General features: G+C 36.0%; 1 protein-coding gene across 2 annotated transcripts in view; it reads right to left on the reverse strand.

The window, feature by feature from the left end:
* LOC134529760 (SCAN domain-containing protein 3-like) overlaps nt 1–23,682 on the reverse strand; it is a 48,329-nt gene that overhangs the window by 3,199 nt on the left and 21,448 nt on the right. The window contains exon 3 of one of the 2 annotated variants that reach the window (XM_063364169.1): nt 6,650–6,839. In XM_063364169.1, coding sequence (XP_063220239.1) covers nt 6,650–6,839 — 190 coding nt within the window. Of the gene's footprint in view, nt 1–6,649; nt 6,840–16,535; nt 20,727–23,682 lie in introns of those variants that run through there. The other variant, XM_063364168.1, reaches the window with a different exon arrangement.

Below are 23,682 nucleotides of genomic sequence, written 5' to 3' on the forward strand. Positions count from 1 at the left end.
TTTAATCATGTCTTGTTCCTTCTATCACTGTAGACAATAGCTTCCTGCGATAGTTCCTTTTTATCACTACTAAAAAAGACCAGATCCATAAGTTGGCATAAATCACCATCTTGAAGCTCCTCTGCATCAGGGTGCGTTGGAGTGTTATCTAGCAACAAAACTTCTTTTCTGGGTAAATTTCCTTTCAAAAAATTTTCTATCAAAGGAACGAATACCTATATAAAAAAAATTTGAAAATTTCACTACACATCTTTCCTGACTAGTATTTTATAGAAAGAACATTTTTAAAAAGTTTTAAATGGGTCTATGATATTTGGACTCTCCAATCAATTCAAACTCTATTTTCAGAATTTCTGTACACTGATGCATGCTAAAATAATAAGCTTTCACTAACTGCAGTGCCACTTGTTTAGATTTAATGGCACAAGTTAGGTCTAAATATTTTTAAAAAGGGTTAATATTTTAGCATATGGTGACTTTAGGCTTTATTTCATTAGGGCATTTCTAAATTTTCATGGGACCTTTTCATTTTAATTTCTCTGGGTCTGTTGCCTGATAATTTTCTTTCCCAGCATGGATGCCCGGCTGCCTTCAGGCACCAGTAGGACTTTCCGCCCAGACGCTTGCGCTAGAAGCTCGGCCTGATTAAGTGCACCTTTATCACTCCCAGGGTGCACTTTTCAGCACCCGCTCCCTCACGTGCCATCATGTAATGTGCCCAGGTCTCGCTACTCGCTTTCCCGTGTCCAAGGGCACACACTCTTTGATTACAGAGTGCGCCCCGTGGCACACTGGTGGTTTCCCCTCCCTCCAAACCCTCTTCACCTCTCCTGGCACATCTGTACCCAGAACTCCCTTTTCTCTCCCCTCGCCACACTCAGGGGAGCATCCAGCTTCTACACCCCTTTCCCTCTTGGGATACCTACAGCCTATGCCCACGCCCATCACGCTGGTCCTGTGCCAGACCTGTAGAACTCTGAAGGAACTAAACTACGGGCATTGTAGTTCCGGTCTTCATCAACAGGCAGCAATCCCTCCCAGGGAATCTAGTACCCTACACCCTCCTCTCCTTCAGGGCAACGCTGGGATCTCTTTAGCCTGCCCTCTGCTTTGTGGCGCTATCTACTGGCTCTTTCGAAATATATATGTCTGAGGTGGGGATAGTTTGCCACCCCTTCACATCCCTCACTGCAACCACCACCCGGCCTTCCTGGGCTGTGTGCCTTGTTAGCACAAAACCTTTTCCGCCGCACCCCCCCCCCCCTCCAAAAAAATCTTTTCCGTACTCTGCAAAGTCCTGATCTGCCCACTTTTATCTTTTATCCTTCTACGAACTACTTATACTACCTTCCCCCCCCCCCCCCCTTTTCAGGGCTTAATCAGGGTGGCCACCCAAAATCTCAAATGAATTCTCTGACATTTCCAGGTTTTCCTGACCTGATTATAATTTTCCCTGACCCTGATTTTGCAGTTAGGCTACTTCATTTTTTTAAATTAATCATTTTTTTTTCAAACGGTAATTCTTCAACAGATAAATAAGTGAACAAAGATTGAATTTAATTGTATCCCACGTATATGCAATATGTGATAAATGTAGGCAATCTGAAGTTTTTTTTATCTACATACAAAACTAACTGAGAATGAAAACTTCATGAGATTAGGTATTTACTCACTCAAATGTATTATTTCAAACAATTAAGTTGAACAGGTTAATGTTTTAATGTTCGAATTAAGTGTCTGATTTGAAGACAAAATGTACTTGTAAACCTACCAATAAGAAGTTATTAATGCATATTTTATAAATAAATAAATGCACAGTCTTTCAACAACAATACAAACATCTGCTTTGGAATATTACTTGCAATCTTTAAAAAACTGGATTTGTTCTTCTAGAAGTGCAGTTTCAATAAGTGCCGGCCTTTTCTTTTCTAATTCTTTAATTTATACTGAAATTCTCTTTTCTCTTTCAGCACATTCTTGAGCCTTTTCTTGTTCTTTTCTAAGTACTACTGATAACAGGCTGTTGCATTTAGTGCGGCATGTATCATGGGTTTCGCTATGGTAACATTTCTGACACCACCTGCCAAAACTGCATTGGATATCTGCCTCTGTGCTATTAAAGATTCCTCTTTTTTGATTTCTATGATACATTCCTTATTTGCTGAATATCCTCTCTCAAGCCTCGCATTGCCACAAGAAAAAATGAGAATTTTTTTCACAAACCTTTAGAGTTCTTTTTTATCACATTTAAAACTTGAAAGAACTCTAGCCCATAGGTCATACAATCTGTCTTGCTCTCTAAAAAAATTCTTCATTTCGTCTTTAAAAAATTATGTTCCTGTAATATACACATATTAGCAATGAACTGCATCAACTTTCCTCCATGTCATATGCCTTTTTTGTACCACGTGCTGCAATGTGCAATGTGCAATGTCTCTTGTCTGCAACATTTGACTGCAAAGCTATTTCAGGATCCAAGCATGTAAGTGCAGATTTCAATGGACAACTCTGAAAATTTTTTTTTACATAAAACCTGCAGACATGTTATACATTCTTGACGAAACTTCAGGATATCAATTTCTCTTTTGTCTTAATTTTTTGCAAGGATTCTATTGTAGCAAATCCCAAATTATCTCTTCGGCCAAAGAAATTTTTTGATTCTAAGATGTCTATACATGTTACAGAGCAAGCAGCATTCATTACTCTTCTGCCTTGACAAATTTGATATCAGAGCTCCCAGTAAAAGTTTTAGTAATTCAAACAAAAATGGGGCCATCGGACTATTCGACTGAAATTCTGTCAAAAAAGGCACTACTTCACTTGCTAGAGCCTGATAAAATGTAAGCTTACAAATTAGCCAATTATCTTCAACATCTGAAGCCACAGTACTGAAACTCTTACATTTTGGAGTTAATGTTGGATCCTTTTTCATAGCATCGACATACTGAATCACCTTAGGTCACCACTTTTCCAAAAAGGCCTAGGAAACAGCTGAGCAAAATAATAAAGAAAAAAACAAGTATTACCAGAGGGGGCCCGAGGTAGTGAACAAGACAATTTTATACTTTCTGCACACAAGCAACTTGGGAGCTAGTGGATCGTTTAAATAGATAAAGGTAAATGATAAATAAACACTACATAAGTAGCTTGGTCTATAGGTTCCCTGTTTTATTTAAAAAGAATTAAATGAATCTTTTGTTTTAGGTTCACAATAACCTGATATTCACAATATATTAAAGTTATTAAAAGGAGGCCGGCCCGATATTATTAAAACACGTTATACTATACTGTTAACCACACAAAATGACATTTTATAGCAGGTTAGGTTCGTCCACTCATCACTATAACAATTTCACATATTCTAATTTGATAATTTCTCTATGGCACTGCTCGCTGGTATTCAATAAGGTAAGTTCATTCGTTGGTTGTAGGGAGAAGTTATATTTTAAATATCACCCGGGGCTTCAAATTGGACCTCAGGCCGGGAGGAAGCTCTTCTTAGAGAGAAATGAAGCTGGAGGTCCTGGACAACATGATGGGTGCAATTTCAGCGCCCAAATGTTGGACCCTGTCTGAAACACACCCAAATTCCAAACGAATTAGACCTGCTTCCAGACAAACACAGTCTGCACGAAATGGCCAACAAACGGGAATTCAAGGAGGGAAATAGACCGGATTACTCACCAAACAGGGTGTAGCTCCTGGACTCAGGAAAAGCCTCGTGCCGACATCAGAAAGGCGCGGACTGAGAATTGCGCGGATGACGCGGCAGAAAATATCATTTAGTAAGATCAAAAAAATTTAATAAACTTTAAATTAAAACATGACTTGTTTTCTAATCACTACTACTGATTGGCTACTACTGAATTTTTGAGCTTGGGATCACGTCCCTTAACACAGCTGACTACATTCCTTATTCACACAATTTCGTCGTTGACGCGGTAAGTAGCCGAAGTCAGAGTACCAAGTGCCGCGATGGCGGACAAAACTTCTAATTAAAACGGTCGGTAGGCCCTAGGGAAAAGAGGGGGAAGGTTCGGCTCTGGGCCGAAGACATCCGGAGGTGACCAAGTGGTCGTAAGCACGACTTCAGTTGTTTGCACCGAAAGGCGACTGCTGCAGTCTCTACCGGCAGGTACAGAAAGCAACATACAATTGACTTTTACAGGCCGCGAGGAGGAAGCATAGGGCCTAATGGAGGAGCCGGTGCTGCACTCTGGCGGCATAAAGGGGACAGAGGGGGGAGGTTGGCAAGATCGCCAACAGGTGTCACGGGCGTCAGCTCCACTCGCTGGTGACCAGAACAGATGTTACTATTTCTGCCGCTAGATGTAGTGGGTGGTCCATCCTTGCACACATTTTTTCTATGGCAATTCGACCTTGAAGTCGCTACCGCCTGGCAGGTTCATGTCAGGTCAATGGCCCTGGGCTAAATTCTGAGAACTGAGGGGGGTGGGGGGTGGGAGGGTGGACAAAAAACGCAACGGGGGCTGGGAATGAGCGTCCACGGGATACTCGTTCGTGCTGAGACTCGCTAGTCTCAGCGGGTCTCTAAGAAATACAGCTTGCAGGCCAGAAGCTGCTCTATGCTATTTTAGTCATGCAGAGAAATAAAGTTACAGGCTGGGAATGTGACGGTAGGCGGGAGAAATGTCATACGGGCTGCTAACGTCTACATTAGACTGCAAAAGATCAGATGGGTCCCTGAGACTGGCACAAAGTTTAACTATATAGAGAACACCAGCCTAACAAAGTGTAAATCACCCAATTGTCACCAAATTATAAAGAAAAATAAAATTTTCAAAAATAATTAAAATTATAATAACAATTTTAAAAAAAGTGCCGAAATACCTAATTGCCGGCACATTGTGCACAGTTGACTTGCTTAAAACTAAAGTGCGACCAACATAAGTGCGGCCTTCATGATATTCTGCACGCTGTAATACTTCTAGTTTTGTCTCAAATACTTGAACATGATGCATTACGCTCTCCCTGGAAAGCCATGATTCCAATTATTTCAACTGCAGGTGCTTGCGCACATACAGTTACTGGCAGACGAATAGGCAGATGTGTTTGTGTGTGCAAGTTCCCTGCTGCTGGCTAGACTGAAGTTCCACACGGCCCGGTCTGTGGCCGGGCGACAAAGGTACGGCTTGGCAGGATACGCGCAGACGTAAAAACATTTTGTCCTTTATACTCCATAGCTGCAACTGAATATGCCATAGCTGATGTTTGTACAACAGCCGTTAGCGTAGTCTGACCTGCAGGCGCATCTCTCCCCCCCTCGTATAGCTAACTATGCTACGGTACATCTGTTGTTTGCTGTAGACTTTGTGGCGTCATCCCGACTTTTTTTTTGCCTGTGGCAATTTTGTGCTAACTGAAATTTATAGACATGCTATTCAAGACTGGAGCAGTAAAATTAACATTGTGCTAAATGAATTCGCGCAATTAAGTGAGGGATTGGTGTATAGTCAAAATTATACTTAATACAAAATAAATCCACTATTCCAGGAACTTAGTGATTTTTATATCAGGAAGATAACATTTTCAGGAATAAATTTCATGTCAATATGCTATCAACTTGCAAAGCAAAACCATTAATGATCACATTTAGTCATACAATAAAACATAACTAAAACAAACGTGATATAGTTCATGCCAATAGTAGACTCTCTGCCAGATAATTTATACTCACTTCTAAACAGCAAAAGGTTATCCATCTATGAAATAATATAATCATATAGGTTTGCAAACCTTCTTAAAAACCATTTTAAAAGGCTAAAATGACTTCTGAATTTACGTTTATGTTAAGTACTTTACAAAATGTTTACCTTCTTTGATAAAGCAAGCATTGCATGTTTGGATTCTTAAATTTCCTTCGGCGTTAATTAGTTTTTATGGCACAACCCAAAATTAATTCATAACAAGATTTTGAAATTTACAAAAATAGATACACTTTCATCCTTACTTCAATTTGCAATGAATTGAACCTAAACAAACGTGTTTATGCAAATATGCACACATTTTGAAACATAACACTACAAAATTACTCATAGCATATGAAAAATAATTTTGTTACAAAAATTACCATTAATAAAATTACATAATTAAATGAAATAAATGCCCCGGAGTCAAAAAGGGCAATGGAATGATATGCTCCAAAAGAAACAATTTGAATAAACATAAAAGCATTCGTAGTTTCAAATTAACCACACCACAATATAATTTAATGCACACACAACACTTTGTCATAGTTCAATGCCCCTGCAGTTATGGCAGTCATAATTTAAAAAAATGTATTTTTTCAAACTTTATATGGAACGAAAGCACATATAGTGTATTTTGGAACTTTTTTGTGACCATTCCTTAAGTTCCGTTACTCTTTGTGACTTTCGTGACCTGCGACACTCTGAAATGTTAAATATTCTCTCTTTATAAAAAAAAAAAAATAGATTCAATCATGGCTATCTCTGGCAGGAGGCTGGAGTGTTAAATACATCAATGGCACTTGGTGCTTAAGACTGCCCAAGCTTAAAATTAAATTTCCTGCAGTGTAGCTCCGTAAAATTCAGAAACTGGTCTAGAAACATTACCACAGTTGCTATGTTACACACAATAGGTCATGATTAACAGATATATATCTCACCTTCTTTCAAAAATTTCCTCAGGTTACAATTTCTCATGTTACGTCCACAAACAAATGAGTCATTCCTGTGAAACAAAGCCGTTTGCAAGACATTTGTCTTCATCATAAGTAAAACTACACCAAATTCATGGTTAATCAGGAACATGACTCGACCTTCAGCTTTAACATATAATGCTTTGGCATTGCACAGCTGCAAACAAAAATCACATTACATTGATTACATTTTATTGGCTTTTTATGCCTACTAAGAGCATTAGGGCCTTTACCAAATACATATTAGTACACGACACAAAAATAAAGTCTGTACACTGAACGAATGCACTTAAGTTCATTTAGGTGTCAAACTGAAAGCTAATTCTTTCACGCTTTGAATATCAACAAACCAGGTAATGCAATAAACTGGAAAATAAAAATTATTTAGCATAAAATATTTTTATCTGATTTTAAAATATACTCTTTCTTGTAAGTTACAAATATTACACCTTTCAAACATTTTACATTATCACCTTGGAATTAGTATAGTGTCAAAATATAAAAAGTGTGTTTGTGTACTTTCTGAATAACTTTTATTCTTTTACACATAAACTGGCCATGTAGCAAGGAAATGTATTAGAATAATACTAAAAGTGGTGTTAATGTGTAATAATTTTGATGAAATACCTACTAGCTTAAATAAAAAAAAAAAAACTCAGCACTGAAGCCTGTACCCTAATATTCCTGTTAGTGATATGAAAAGAAGCATAAGCCTTCCCATGGATATTAATTATTCATTTATAATACATGAACATTGCCATCAACTTATGCATGATTATTTTCATGAATGATTAATTCAAATGTGGTCTGTGCTTTTCAAATGAAAACCCTTGTTCAAGTTTGTCTAGTAACTCGTTTGTTTAAACTTTGTTAAGTGTACAATAATATGTCTAATTTAAAGTCAGTTAGTTCCTAAATAGTCGATTGTAAGTTTGAATATTTTGTTATGATCTTAATAAATGTTTCTTATAGAATTTAGTTTCAGTTATTTTTAATTACAGTTTAAATCTTTAGGATAAGTTCGTAATCATTACAGCAGGAACTTCCTATACGGGAAGGGAACTATCCTATAATTTATGATAATATATGTTAAAATTCCTCTCACAGCATTTAGAGGCCTTACCTGAAGAAACATTAGAGAGTTATGTCATTTTCCTCCCAGTACGAGGTTGCAAACTTAAACAAAATCCCCACAATAGTTAATTTTACCTCTCTTTTATTTTAATTTTAAAATTTCTCTCTTTTACAATATTGTGCAAAAGAGCCAGAGTGTCTACTGGATTGTGAAAATAAAATTTACTGACTTTTTCATTATCTTTGTCATGACATTCCATGGTACAAATACCAAACCAAACTGTTATTGGTAGTTGGTAGGTTATAGCTTCTTATCACTTGACATCGAAAAAAAGGTAAGGCGATGAGATAGTAGTAGTGATGAGTTTCATACTTTTGTAATACTATGTACCAAAATAATATATGAAATTTAAAATGTGATATTTAATACACTGAAAAGCATACCAAAAGAAATGTACCTACCATGTAATTGCCAAATTTCCATTCTAGGCATACATGGAGTTGTCAGGAAGACAAAGCATCAGGATAAGCTACAAAAAGGAAATTAAGAATTTAAATTGTTTAATTCATAATTTTGCGATTTTTAGTTTATTACGCCTATCTCGTAAATGCCTCAAACATCTGTCCATTTAACAGTTTCAAAATTATGAATAGAAAACTGCATGGACCATAAATTGAAATTACTAATACTTTTTTTTATCGAAACAATTAGTTTTTAATTTAAAAGTAAATAAATTGCAAATGTTGTACGTTAAAACCAAAATTGTGACTTCAAAAATTTATTTTGGTAATATTATAATTATTATCAAACACAAAAATCAAAATTATGAAAAACTGCCAAATTTTTTAATACAAATTGGGTCACGTGACAAATTTATCAACAAATCATCCAAATCAAACACACATCTTCTCACACCATGAACAGAGCACATAATGGTGCTATGTCAGGTTTAATTCTGTTTTATGTTTTTAAGTTTTTTATGTAGGACATAATTGTAGGTTAGTTGCCAGAGTTGCATTTAATTGAGAAGTAACTCTTGAAACCTTACCTTGAAATTCTCACATCATCACACTTCCTCAAAAATATATTTTGATACAATTTTTCTGACAGTTGATAGTTTGGAGCTAATTCACTTTTCTGGATTTGGCATGTTGGCTTCACCACGTAAAGTGAATTTTCATACATATTCATATTTATGTTTTGCTTGGTGTATAGTTTTTGTAACATGAAAGGTCTAAGATTGTCACTACCTTTTCACGCTTCACCACCTCAACAGAGGGCAATAAAGGCAAAAGGTAGTAGAGATGGAAAAAGACTAGGTTGAGATCAGGTAAGTTTAATTGCAGTTTAGTTCTCAAAAGGTCAACAAAATCAAAACAGTAATATGAGCTCTCCAAAACATTACATGACACAACAACAAAGTTACTTTACAGCTCAACAGAACTTTCAAAAATATTAAAATATGAATTCAAATTTATTGAGCTCTCATATTTGACAATCAACACAAATATTTTACTTACTCATCAGTAAAATGATTCCAAGGTAACATCAAAAATTAAAATTACAGGGGTAAACTGTAGGTAGCAACAGACAACGTACGCTGCGTCTTCACATAAGTACATTGTTACCAAAGCATAACATATGCACATTCTCCCAAAAATCAAAACCTATGCCAGTTTATATAAAATCAATTTATAATACTCCAGTAATTTTAAAATACTTCCAGGTTACATCTTTTCTCACAAAGTAAATGTAAGTGAAAATTGCTCAGCTAATTATATTGCCAAAATATCTGCCAAGTAATATCTCAGTACTGACTTGAAAGTCAGCAAAGAAAATTAAAGTACTCACAAGACCAAATTCAATATGTTTACAGGTAAATACTCTGCCAAAAAGTACAATTATTTTATCAGTAAGGTCTGAATATAATATATCTTTGGTTACTATTCATTATCTTTAAACAATTTAAATACATTTAGTACAAGTATAAAATCTTAAGTCTCCTAATACCTGCAAGTCTTCAGACCACCACTCTCTGTCAATAGGTTCCAGGTTTCAAAAACAAACTTTACTGAGTTCATAGCACCAATAGCTGCAATTATATTTTCCCCAAAAACTTTAGTGTAAACAACAAAATTATTTTATGACACATCCAACTATCCAAACTATTTGTTCAGTGCTATAAATTGTTTTTTCCCAGCAGGATTTAATCCAATATAAACCTGATGCATCACTTGGGTGCCTCATTAAAATAAAACATAGTTAAAATATTAAATAAATACTGCTCACATTAACTGTCATTATACTACTTTGTAACTATGTAGATTGACCATTAACTGTATAAAAAGTCAGTTGCCCCACGCCAATTCACCAGCAACCATGCTACTCACACAAGCCTTGTAAAAACCAACATGGCTTCTTCTCTTCACATACAAGACATGCCAAATCCTCAACCAAAATGGCACGTCCCGACCTCGTAGCATGCAGCACACGACCATAAAAACATTTTGCAGCATTTGTAGACAAAAATCATCTTGGCTCACTAAAAATTAACTCTGTTTCAACGAGCAGAAAATCAAAGCAGCAATTAGCCACCTACTCCAGCAGCACAACTTGCAGTCGTTACTTCACGACATGGCAGCTCAAATTCTGGTAAAATCGCCAAAATTGCAATTTTCTAGTCGCTCATCCTCTAACAACCTGTTACTACCTCTTGTTGTCCAAGCAGTTCCCCCAACAGCTGAACAACAGCCACATACTACCAACCAGGAAAACAAAATTCCTACTAGGCAAACCCGAGTGTGAAACTCGCGATGCTCCACGCACTACTGCAGTGCAATTGCACAGAAACAGAAACTACACCCAGGATACTGCGTCGCTAGAGTGCAGCAACAGCCACATCTCAGCCAAATCACCACAACTGAAACTCGCCAACCAGAAATGTGACATGCGCAGCACGGCACAAGATATTTATAATCCTAATTTAAGCTCAAAGGTAAATAATTTCTGGAATGATATTTACTGCAGAGAAAATTTTCTGCATTTTTTACGAAAAACATCTCATACCCTTTTAGGTACACTGCCTCTTTCCCTCTAAAAAAAAGCTTGTTTCACTTAACATGAGAACCATTTTCATGATTGGACAATTCTAATGCCTACAATACTGTAACTTTTGTATTAATAGTTAGTGATTTTTGTACTTGTGTGCACAAAATAAAACTGTAACACCAGAATTATGTGCATTTGTGCCATGATTATTGTTGTTTATCTTTCTTTAGCCCTTATCCGGAGACGTGGGGTCTCCGTGACCCCAGCAAAGCTTTAACTCACTGCCATCTATGTGCAGTTCAAGGCACTTGCTTGTGGTGCCATCTACCTTTCGCTTGGATATCACATAGTCTCCTCCTGCAGTGCCAGATTTGTTTACGCTGTCTGGCGCTAGATATCAGGTCGCAAAGATAACTTGGGGCCGTAGTGGCACCACGTCACCAGATGTGTTTCTATCTCAGAAGTGATAAAATGGCTTCTAAACGAACATGTGTGCGTGTGGGCGATCCAGATTATGACGAAACTATTTCTAAGTGGTTGAAAGATATTGGCAGTGACTTAAGTGATGAAAGTGCAGAATCAGATGATTATCTTCCAGGTAGTGATCAAAATTCAGATTCTGAAATCAGCTGTGATGAAAACGAAAATCAAGATAATGGTGAAGAATGTGCAACTCAACATTGCCAAGAAATGGACTGCGAAAACGTTGAGCAACATTATCATCGAAGCAGTGATTTGGTCAGTGAACATTCAAAAGTTAAATACTATTATGGTAAAAATAGGTACAAATGGTGTTCTACACCTGCAACAAAAACTGTTAGAACACCTAAGCACAATATTCTCTCTCATTTACTGGGTCTAAAAGGGCCAGCAAAGAATTTACCCACTACAACAACACCATTAGAAGTGTGTAAATGTATTTTTACTCAAGAAATGGCAGATGAAGTCATTTTACACACCAACAAAAAACTCAGGACATTGAAAGAAAAATATTCAAGGGAAAATAAACCCGAGTTGTCTGACCTGGATTGCATGGAGTTTGACGCACTTTTAGGTGTTTTGTACTTTTGGTCAGTGTTCAAATCAAACCACAAAGATCTGGAATCTCTTTTTGCAACAGACGGCACTGGTCGGGAAATTTTTAGATGTGTTATGTCTGAAAAGAGGCTTCTAATCCTTCTGTCATGTTTGCGTTTTGATAATTCTGAGGACAGGGAACAACGAAAAGAAAATGATCCTTCCGCAGCTATATCATGGATTTTCAATGAACTTGTGAAAAACTCTCAGTTACCTTACTCACTCGGTGAATTGGCATGCATTGATGAAATGCTGGTTGGTTTAGAGGACGTTGCAGATTCCGCATGTATATGCCGAATAAACCATCAAAATATGTAATCAAAGTAATGATACTAAGTGATGCCAGAACAAGTTATTTTTACAATGCATATATTTACACTGGGAAGGATTGTGATGGCAAGTTACTCCCGCAAGTAGACAGAAAATTTCTGAAAACAACACAAGCCGTTTTACAATTAGTTCAACCGATTGTAAATACCAACCGTAATATTACTGCAGATAACTGGTTTTCCTCCGTTGAAGTTGCCGAGGAATTACGCAATCGGGGCCTTACTTATGTTGGAACACTGAAGAAAAACAAGAAAGAAATACCAGCCACATTCCTACCAAATAGAAAAAGACAAGAAGGCAGTAGTATCTACGGATTTACAAAAGACATCACACTTCTCTCTTATGTTCCAAAGAAAGGAAAAGCTGTGCTTCTGATTTCAACAATGCACCATACCGAATCAACTGATGTAGAAACAGGCAAACCTGAGATTATTGCATTTTACAATAACACTAAATCAGGTGTTGATTCTCTTGACAGGAAGTGTGCCAATTATTCAACAAACCGCCGAACAAATAGATGGCCGCTAGCTCTCTTTTATGCAATTTTGAATATTGCTGCGGTTAATAGTTTTGTATTACATGCCTGTTATGCAAAAAATTGTGAAATACCAAGATCTACCTTTCTAAAGGAACTTTCCAGAGAACTTGTTCACAAACACATGGACAGGAGAATAAAAAATGACAAGCTGCCCAGAGAACTGCGATTATCCATTGGAAGAATTTTGAAGAAAGAAATCGAACAAGAATCTCCTGAAAAAACTACTGGGATAAGGAGAAGGTGTAGTCTGTGTCCTCGCAGCCAGGATAAGAAAACAAAAAATGTTTGCCGTGTGTGTGGAAAAGCAATATGTGATGATTGCAGAGCAAACATGTGCAAATACTGTACTACAGAGTGACTTTTCGTACAAATTTAATGTTTTCAAACAATGTTCGACTAATAAATTTTATGTTTAAAATGCCATTTTCAAAATATATAAGTATATATGTGCTTTATAGTTAGCTAGATTTTATATTTTGTTGTGGTATAAGCATTGGTCATGCAAGGAAAATATTTGGGGGAAAAATAGATTTTTTGTTTGTTGGGAAAATTTATCTGTTGTAGTTTTTATGATAAAGTCTTATTATTTGTAGAAGTTTTCTAGATTTTGTTTTGTCATTATATCTATATTGAATAGCAAATAAAACTTTTAGGCTATCATCTGCTTATTTTATTTTAAAAAGCAAGTATTACAAATATGCATTTTTAGATTTATTTGAGCAAGCACCAATGGAAAAAAATTGTATTTTATATTTGGTAAATAATCATTTACTAATTTATTTTTAAATTTAATTAATAAGTATATAAAATGCATGAAATAATTTTACATGGGACCAAAATAATTTCTAATCAGTTAATTTCTACAAAACATTTTGGGGTCTGAGTGGCACGTCACCAGATATGTCAAATATTTTCACGTCTCCGGCTAAGGGTTAATTCATGATTTTTAAAACGAAGTACATGATTTGCAAGAATAAAGCGAATGGAATAATCCTAGATTATTTTTAAGGACACAGTGCTACTCGTCTTACACATACCAGAAAGGGTTTTCTTATTTAAGTATGTAATTTTTCATTACAACTGTAGGTCAATATCAGCTGATAGATCTACAAATGATGTGTAGGGGAAGTCCGGGCAAAGCAAATAACTTAATTTTTAACTAATATCTTCATGTCATTAAATAACTCAGGTGACTGAAATTTGTTGTGTTGATTCGTTGTTTTATGTACTATTAAGTTTTGCCAAAATTAAATTTTATTTTAAATTATACATTGTTTAAATTATTTATTTTAAAATATCACACACATTATTCGCTTTGCCCTTGTATAGGTCCAAAGCGAATAAGAGCAAAGGGCAAAGTGAATAACAATGATATCAATAAACAATATTAAGCCAGTACAATTTAGCTATGCCTTGACAGTTAAAACTTAAGTGGCTAGTTACTTCTCTTGTAAATAATAGGCTTTAATTTGTCATATTTAATTTTTTTCATAAACAAATAGGCTGCAATGTAACTTTCTTAATGTTAATGTAGGCCCTAATATTTATATTGTAATAGAAAAGCATAAAAGTCCCAACTAAGGCATATTCTGAAATTCGGTTACTCTTTAAAACATCATGCTTGAGATGTTGCAGCTTTATATTAAATTCTGACACTTCACTCACACTCACGACACAAATATTGTCCAGTTCCACAATATGAAGTGCAGGACTCATGACTCCAGAGTTTGCACAGAGCACACTGAATCCAGTCTTCTGTTGGGGGATCCTCATATGGTGCTTCACATATTTGACAACTGTATTCTGATTCTGTGCTTTCGATGTGTTTTTCACTCTTCTTCAGTATCAACAATTTTTTTCTTTGCTGAAACGTGAAGAGTAGTGCATTTTTTAGCATTTTGTTCCAGTTTCATCTTTTGGTAGACCTTAACTGGAGTGCAAGTCAGTACTTCAGCTTGCTGGGATTTTCTTTTTCTTGTGTTTTGCTTGCGAGATGCAGTTGGCAGGGGTCTAATGTCTCTTGGACTAGTCCTGGAAGCACCTGATGGTCCTGCTTCACCTTCTAAAACATTTGAAGTGCCAGGGACAATGCTGGAACAATAATTGCTATGCACTACTGATTCTCCACTACCATTTTCATTTGCATTTCTATCCGGCACTAAAGCAGGAGCATAATCTTCATCACCAAAGATATTTGGGTTGTAGGGCCACAAGCCAGCAGACTTGAATCTGCTTACATCATTCTGTGTTGAGGCAGCTTTCAAGTATGCTGGGGAAAGCAATTTAGAAATATCGTATTGGTTGATAACTCTACCAGCATGGTTCTTCTGAAACGAATTTACTTCTTGTTCAAAGTATTTCTTCAAAGGCCCGTAAACAGCTCGGTCCGGAGGCTGCATTTTGTGAGTGGTGTGTGGAGCAAAAGATGCAAAAACCACATTATTTTCAGTGGAAAACTGAAGAGCAGGGTAAAATTTGTGTGATTTGTCGTTGTCAAGCAAAAGCAGAATTTTTTTTCTGGTTTAGGGCGGACATGTTCAACAAAGAATTGCAGCCACTGCAAGAATGCTTCATCATTACTCCATCCATTGTCTGTGCACGTTGCTTGTGTTCCTGGTGGCGCATCATCCAGCAGTTTCTCTTGCATGCGCTTTCTAGCAAAAATTAAGAAGGGTGGAATGAAACCTCCAGCAGCATTACAACAACAAATCACTGTAGTAAGTGTTACTCTTTCTGAACTTGAGATTATTCCTACCTGTTTCTTTCCACAAACTGAGAGAATTTTAGGGGGTTTATTTGTCATCGTCTGAATGCCTGTTTCGTCCATGTTGAACAATGTGCTTGCACTCACATTATATTTCTCCATCTGGTCCCATAAAATCTTGTAAAACCTATCAACTTGCGGCCGATTGAAGCCCCTTGCTCTAGCGATTGTTGTCGGTTCCGGCTGTCTGAGCGAAATTTCAGGATGCATTTGCTGAAATACTATAAACCACTCATTACCAGCACTACGATTCTTATCCCAGTTTGATGGATGAGCTATGTTGTTTTTCTGGGCGAAGTCATATGCTAGTCTTATGAATTCACGTCTTGTCAAACCGTAAAAGATGCTGTCCATTTCTTGTATATATTTTAAAAGTTCAATTTCTTGTTCATCTGTGAATACAGTTCTGAACCTACCAAGCCGCTTTTTGCTTGAACCTGACTTACAATGTCTATAAAGAGTTGCAAAGGGTATTCCATATTTTGTAGCAACATAATTTATTGAATTAACTTCACATTCTTCCATCGCTCGTTTCATGGTTTCCTCCGACTAGTTTCCTTGGTTGGTTGTTCTCTTGTATTTATACACCATCTGTGGATAGAGTTCATTTTGATATAAACTGTCGTATAATGATTGTATGGTGTAATATTTATGAGCATTACGGAAACTATGCAAAATTATTAACTTATTATGAAAACACATAGGCTAAATTTAAAATTCTTTAATTTATTCATTAAGTGCGAGCTCCTACCGCAACTGTATGCTTGCACTTATAACATTATACCACTAAACGAAAAGTTTAAGAACAACAAATATGTGGTAGGATTAAAAGCACTGGAAGATGAGTGTTTAAAATCTTAGTATAAAATAAGTTTTGAATAGAGTAAAAAGTTCCTGCTTTGTAATTTTAATACTTATATTTTATAACTTGTTTTTTATACAGTTAAATATTTACATGTTAAAGAAATCTAACCTTTTTTACATAAAGAGAATAATATCTAATTAACAAAAATAAAATTAATTCTAACATTGTCAACATTCCACGAACAACAGTTTATTCTCCACTATAATTTTAGGTTTTTTTCTACTGAATGATACGACATGCACACTCGGGATACGCATTTGGTAGTTACTTTAAATATCAATATGAATTATGTTTGTATCATTAAATTGTTGTCAGGGCAAAGTGAATAGCTAATAATATTAATCCGGGCATAGTGAATAGCTATTCACTTTGCCCGCTTTGCAGCCATTACAGAACAATGAGAGTAAATAAAATTTACTGACACGTTACTATTTACGTTATATGCTATACATGTAGGCCATTGTATGGGTATCATATGATACAGTAATAATTATTCTGTTGTTAAAACTTCTTGAGTAGTTTTAAACAACTCACCTTTATAAAATCTTAACAAATCTTGCACAATCTTTTGTAATTATCTGTATGCGCCGTTCCTGTCGATGTCCATCTCGTACCGAGTTCATTCGAGGGCCGATAGCTAGCTCCACCTCCTGGGCGAGTAGGCTAGAGCCATCCGTTGTCGTTCAGTTAATACTGCCTTTATTCGTTTTACCCGGCCTATGCGCTTTGCCCGGACTTCCCCTACTGTAAAGCAAGTTTACATTCAAAAAAATTGGACCAGAGAAAAAAATTACACCAGAGAGCTTTGTCCATTTTAAATTGTAATTTATGGTTTAGTAACCTTCTTTTAGAATCATTTATTTCTCATGAGCCCTGCATTGTATTAATCGTTACCTTTTAAAACAGCACTTGGACAGCTGCTTTATCGGTACCGCACTCACCAGAATATAAGCCCAGCTTTTTTATTTCCTTTCTTCAGAACCAGTTTTCAGTATCACCTGCTGAAAAAAAGTTTTATTTTTCTGTGACATTGCTCTGCACAAAAGGAAGACCGGAATGGAATGAACTGCAGCCAACATCCCCTAATCCCAACACCAGTAATCATCCATACGACAGAGCAGGAAGAAGATACCAGGCATCCATAATTGCTGTTGAAAGTCATGGAAATCTGCTACATGGATCACTAACTAAATACATTTATTCCAGCAAAGGACTCAACTTCTATCAGATATTTCTAGCATTCGTTGAAATCTGAACCTTGTAGAGTTTGCTGAATTTAAATTATTATTAGTAGCAATAGTTGTGTAAGAGTAGTGATGATAGCAGAAAAAAATAGTAGTTGGAGCATGATAGAAGTGATATTAGTAGTGTTTATGTTATTATGAGGTATAATAGCTGGTCTGTGCACAATTGAAATATTTTTATGTTACCACACAATATCAACAAAAATATATCCATTTCTTAAAATTAAAAATGCAGTTAATCACTCTGCAAAAAAAAAAATGTAAAGCATTACACTCATGTAAAGAAATTAAGTGCCTATGTATTTGAAAAGACTAATGCATAAAATGTAATAAACTCCAAATTAATGATCAATAGAGGCTCACATGTCAGAAAATTCAAAACCGGTTTCTAAGTAGCTATCAGTTAGCTAGGTGGGCTACCACAGCAACTAAATACTAAAAATTTAAAAACTGTTAAAATTCAATACCATTGTAATGATTACCTAAAATAATAAACATGTTGTGCAAGCTTTATTTCTGTGTGTGTAACAGTTCTAGCTGGCCGATGCATTGAACTAGAATACTTGTGCACAGTGTTTTATTAATAAATGTGGTCAATAATGCAACCAAATGCATAATTTTATAGTTTTGTACTCATACCCAGCAATCAATACAATATATGTATTGATATATATATATATGTGTGTGTGTGAAGTCTCAAATCACATTCAACTTCTGTTGACACCAGGTGTACTCAACCTTCTTAAGGTGGTGAGCACCTGCCACTCTCAGGTAGAATTGAAATGTATTCTCATATTATTGGCATAAAGTAGAAAATTATATTTAGTTTAAAATTTTTGAGCTTACTTTGCATAAGTATTTTACACTTTGTTCTATAGCCCAATAAATATAATCCTGCAAATTGTTCAGAATCATTGGTTACAATTGTTGTTATTTGCAAGCAAGAAAAACCAAAAACAATTTTCCTGCAAAAATAAATGTTTTATTCATACTGAGGGAAAGGAAGTATAACAACATACTACGTGACATATTTCCTAAAATTAATCGTTTGAAATAACATTAAAATAAATTTTAATGCTATCCTTAAATCTGTTTGCAGATAATTTCAGACAATTCACAGTCTGCATTTAAACACAGGAATGATGGATGCATACAGTAGCATGGAAAACGAACACTGCTAGTTCACCATGTCTAGTGAGACCCTTGGACCTGAATGTTATTCACAAGATCCTGGACATCCAACGGGAAATCACTTGTGGCAATCCGCAGACAGTCCTCCAAGTAAGATTCACTTAATCGTGATCACATTTTGTTCTTAACATACTTCATCACTGAAAAAGCACTCTAACACATATATGTAGAAATCTTACGTAGGAATGGGAAACTTTTCTATGTCTTTTGAACCCCAAAATGTCGAGAGATTTTCATTTTGAAATAACAGTTTCATGGCCAGCGTAGACTGCATTTCTATTACTTCCATTTCAGCGTGTCCCAGATCATGCCGCTCAATAAGTTTAACTTTCCTAAGTCAATTGGAAAAGTTAGTGGATTAAAGACCAATGCGAACAGCGACTCATATTCTTCCAAGGTTTGGAATCTCGTGCTGAATGCATTTGTAAGGTTTTGAAGTGCACGAACAACAAACTTGGGACAGTCTGTGCTGCCCAAACTCTGCAAGGTGCGTTCCATTTCCGGAAAGTGCAAGAGTTGGTTTTTTTTTCAGCTAGCGATAAGAATCTTTCAATTTTTGTTTTAAAGGCAAATATTATTTGTTTCAAATCAATAACAGTATTTTGTGGTCCTTGAAGGCGGATATTTACGTACCTCATTCAGATATTCAAACAAATCAACAATAAAAGCCAGGGTGACCTTGAAATCATCTTTGTACAGCTGAGGGAACTGAGGGGCATAACCACTGGAAGAAATAAACGCCTTAATTTCTTCAAAAAGTTCCCAAACACATGAAATAGTTTTTCCACGGCTTAGCCAGCGAACATCTGTGTGAAGAATTAAATCGAAATGTGGAGCAGACAAATCTTGTAGGAATACTCTCAGCAGGCATTTGTTCAGAGGTTTTGCAGCAAAGAAATTAATCACTTTCACGATCACTTTGAAATGCTCTGGTATTTCTGGAACTGACTGAAAATGACTAGCTAAGTTTTCAACATGAATCAAGCAGTGGAAATGGATGAAAGAAGGAAAGCGTTCATCTTTCTTCAAAAGTGTAACAAATCCCTTGTTTTTACCTACCATTGAAGGTGCGCCATCCGTAACCACACATACAAGCTTTGACACATCAATTTCACTAGACACAAAGAAGTTTGTAACAGCGGTGTAAATGTCTTGACCCGTAGTTGAACCTGGTAGGGGTAGAACTGTCAAAAATAAATTATCAACTGTCCCGTGACTATCAATGCAACGCACGAAGCACATAAGTTGAGCTACCGAAGCGACATCGGTGGACTCGTCCACAGCTAGCAAAAAATAAACAAACTCAGACAATTTTTGCCGAGTATTTTCCTTCATTTGAGCAGAAAGAACATTAACACGTCTGGCGACTGTATCGTTACTTATAGGAACATTCTTTGCCACATTTATCATAATACTTCGGTATTTTTCAGGTATGCTTTCAACAAGAGTTGTCACTGCTGAAACAATACAGTCTTTGACCACCTCTCCAACTGAAAATGGCATTCCTTGCCGAACTAGTTTGTTAGACACGTCTATGGATACTTCTGTAGAAAGCTTATTATTATTGCTGTTGGATGAAAACAGTTTTTGCTGACATTGAAACTTTATCTTTAAGTCACTCACCTTATGCAATCGTGCGTCTGAATTTACTGGATATTCCTTCATGAACACACTGTGATGAGTTTCGTGATGTCTTTGACAGTTTGCTTTTCGAAATCCAGATAAAGAAGCCGAACAGAGTAGGCAGATTACACCAGTATTATCGTCGTTCTGGACTGCAAGAAAACCAGTCTCCCAGGTTTTCTGAAATGAGTACGTTTTTTGTTTCTTACATTCGCTGTCCTTATTTGAAACCACTACCAATGATGACAGCGATGATGTTGATGTCTCTTCTTCATTCCCAGTACGTTTCCTAACAACAAATTTATCCATTATAACAAACCATAACCTCACTCTTCACGTAACTGTGCTCGGTGCGCAGAAAAATATATGTATTGTCACGGCAATCACAACGGTACGTGCCACGCTATCTATTGTGTGGAGCCCGAAATATTTCAAGCGAGTGGGACACACCCATGCTGATCTGCAACCTCTCGGCAAAGTTATGTACTACGTGTGTTGCGAGCGAGAGCATATCAACAATACAAGAAAAAAATTATATATTTATATATATAATTTTAAATGTGGAATAAGGGTGTTCGCGAGTACTTTTCGACCACAACTATTCGAGCACCATTATTCCTTCCGCAAGCAATCGAGTGCTCGCGAGCACCAGGTTGAGTACGCCTGGTTTACACCAAAATACCAAAATTGTTATTGGTGCCAAAATGACCATGAAGCTTAATGATGCAGGTAGTAATTAATGTGGTAAAACTTTAATACATCACATAGAACAATAAAATACTGTCTCTTCAAGTTGTATTTATTAGGAAAACTCAAACGAAAAATTAAAAAAAAAATTGCATGGCTACAGCAGTAGAGAGAAACAGCGGGGAAGACTGGTGAGGCGAATGGTAGAAAAGAAAAGTAAATAATGTTTAGTTGAGCTTTATATCTCACTAGCTGCCCGACCCGGCTTCGCACGGCTATACTAATGGAAAAAAATTAAGCCACATCTCCCATTTACAGTAATAGTAAATAAAAAAAATTCAGTGAAAATTTAATACAATGCTGTATAATGTACCGGAGAGAAAATGAATAGCACCGATGGTTTCCCGACTCGTGCACGCAACGTACAACTGATGTACCCGTACTTCGCTACGGCAGTCTACAGGCAGATCACTCTTGCGCCTCTCATTATACATGCCCCTCCTTGTGGGTACGCCACTGCCGCGCGATGCCCGTTGCCATGGAGACGCAGAAGGCATGAACAATGCAAAATCCTGTTCTCATGCAGACAAAGTACCCACTGTTGCCTGGTTTTAACCACCCATGGGATCTAATTTTCGGAAAATGTCATCCTGCGTAACATAAGGAACATTACTGTGAAGTTTCAAGTCTGTAAAATATATATACTTGAAAAAAAAGGGGCAATAAAAAAACAAATTAAACACAGAGAGAGGAAAAAAACAATAGTTTAGGTTTGTGATTTAAAGTGATAAAAAGTATTTAAATACTAATTTTAACTCTTATGAGGGTACTGATTGCTTCGTTGTTAATATCACACGGGTGTTTTTTACTTGTATGGGAAAATTAAGAATGATAAGGCATCTAGTGTGTGGCAACAATGTTAATAGGCAATAGGAAATAAACTTCTAGCGCCTGCGGCATTGTCAACACACACTTCGTACGTGTACTGCATGTTGTATCTAACCCCCTCCAACGCATTTGATTCTAAATTGGACTTTTAGTAAGGATCCCTAATGTTATTGATAATATAATATAGCCTATAGCCTTCCTTGATAAATGTACTATCCAACACTGAAAGAATTTTTCAAATCGGACCAGTGGTTTCTGAGATTAGCGCGTTCAAACAAACAAACTCTTCAGCTTTATAATATTAGTATAGATAAATGAACACACACAATGAACACAATGCAGGGAATTTGAGGAAGGATTCTATCCAAACCGATGTTAAAAAAAAAATCACAGTAGTTATATAGGGAAACCATGGAAAATAAAATAATATGGCTGGACTGGAACTTCAACCGAAGTTCTGCTAAATACAAGTCAAATGTTTTACCATAGCCAACCTTGCTTGGTAGTAGTTTCAAATCTTTTTTCATTGTCTGAGCTACATAAAAACCTTATGTCAGTCAACAAGTCTGACCATAGGTTTTTTAACTGATAATGTTAGTAAGGTGGGTGGTATTAATTGAAATTATACAGAATTTAACAAATCTATGTGATAAAACATTCATTATTGAAACAGGGTCTGAAAGAGGGGGGGGGGGGGGGGCGAGTGACAATTGCTGGCAGGGTTAAGGATGTTTTCAGAATTACAAATTTTATAAAAAAATCTATGTTTTTTATTAACAAAATTAACTTCTAATATTAGTAAGTGATGATTTTTTACATCTTGTTACAATTGTTTACATAAAGAATTTTTAACATTTTTTTTTTTGTTTTTTAACTGTAAAAAAAGTGAAAATTTGTTCTTGGCAGGCAAATTACATTGTATATGTACAATTATTTCAAGCCTTGTTTCAAAGGTGATCCAACTCTTTCGGTCACGTTACTATGTTAACTCTCGTTTGTAGATAGCCTTCTCTTTTGTTTTAACTTTTCTCTTGTCATTCTCTTTATTTTTTATTTTCTAGCTAGTCTTGTTTTTCTACAATTTTTCCATTTCAAACTTCTTTCAAGCATTGCTCGTCAAACCAAATGATTGGTGTCCTATTTGCTATTTTCCTTTCCAGATACATTAAAATGTCTGACGATTTTTAGAAGATTGTGCAACACTATTTCCTGATGCTACTTTCATCCGATTTTATGATTCTTTAGTCAGATTCTGAAAACATTCACCATCAAACAAATAGACACATTTCTATTTTCTCTTCTTACAATTTGTGAACTTTTGCAGTAATAAGTTGTAATCATCTCTGTAGGTGGATTAACTTGGTCTTTAGGTGGAGCTTCTTGTTCTTCTTGATATGTAGGTGGAACCTCTTGTTCTTCTTGGCCAGATATTGAACAAAGTGTAAAATTCTTTACTATGATCTCTTTCACCCGCTGTTTCATATTGTTGAATTTTTCCATTAATTCTTCATACATATTTGTTTTGAAAGTTTCATAATGCAATCTTGGCAGCAGTTGAGTACGTAGATCTAGATAATCATTTTTGTTTGTGTTGCCCACACACTTTGAATACACCTATCCCTCACTTAGCACGACTAATTCGTTCCTAAAAATGCTCGTGTTATTCGAAA

Source organism: Bacillus rossius, chromosome 2 (assembly GCF_032445375.1).
Source record: "Bacillus rossius redtenbacheri isolate Brsri chromosome 2, Brsri_v3, whole genome shotgun sequence".
Classification (NCBI taxonomy): Eukaryota; Metazoa; Arthropoda; class Insecta; order Phasmatodea; family Bacillidae; genus Bacillus; species Bacillus rossius.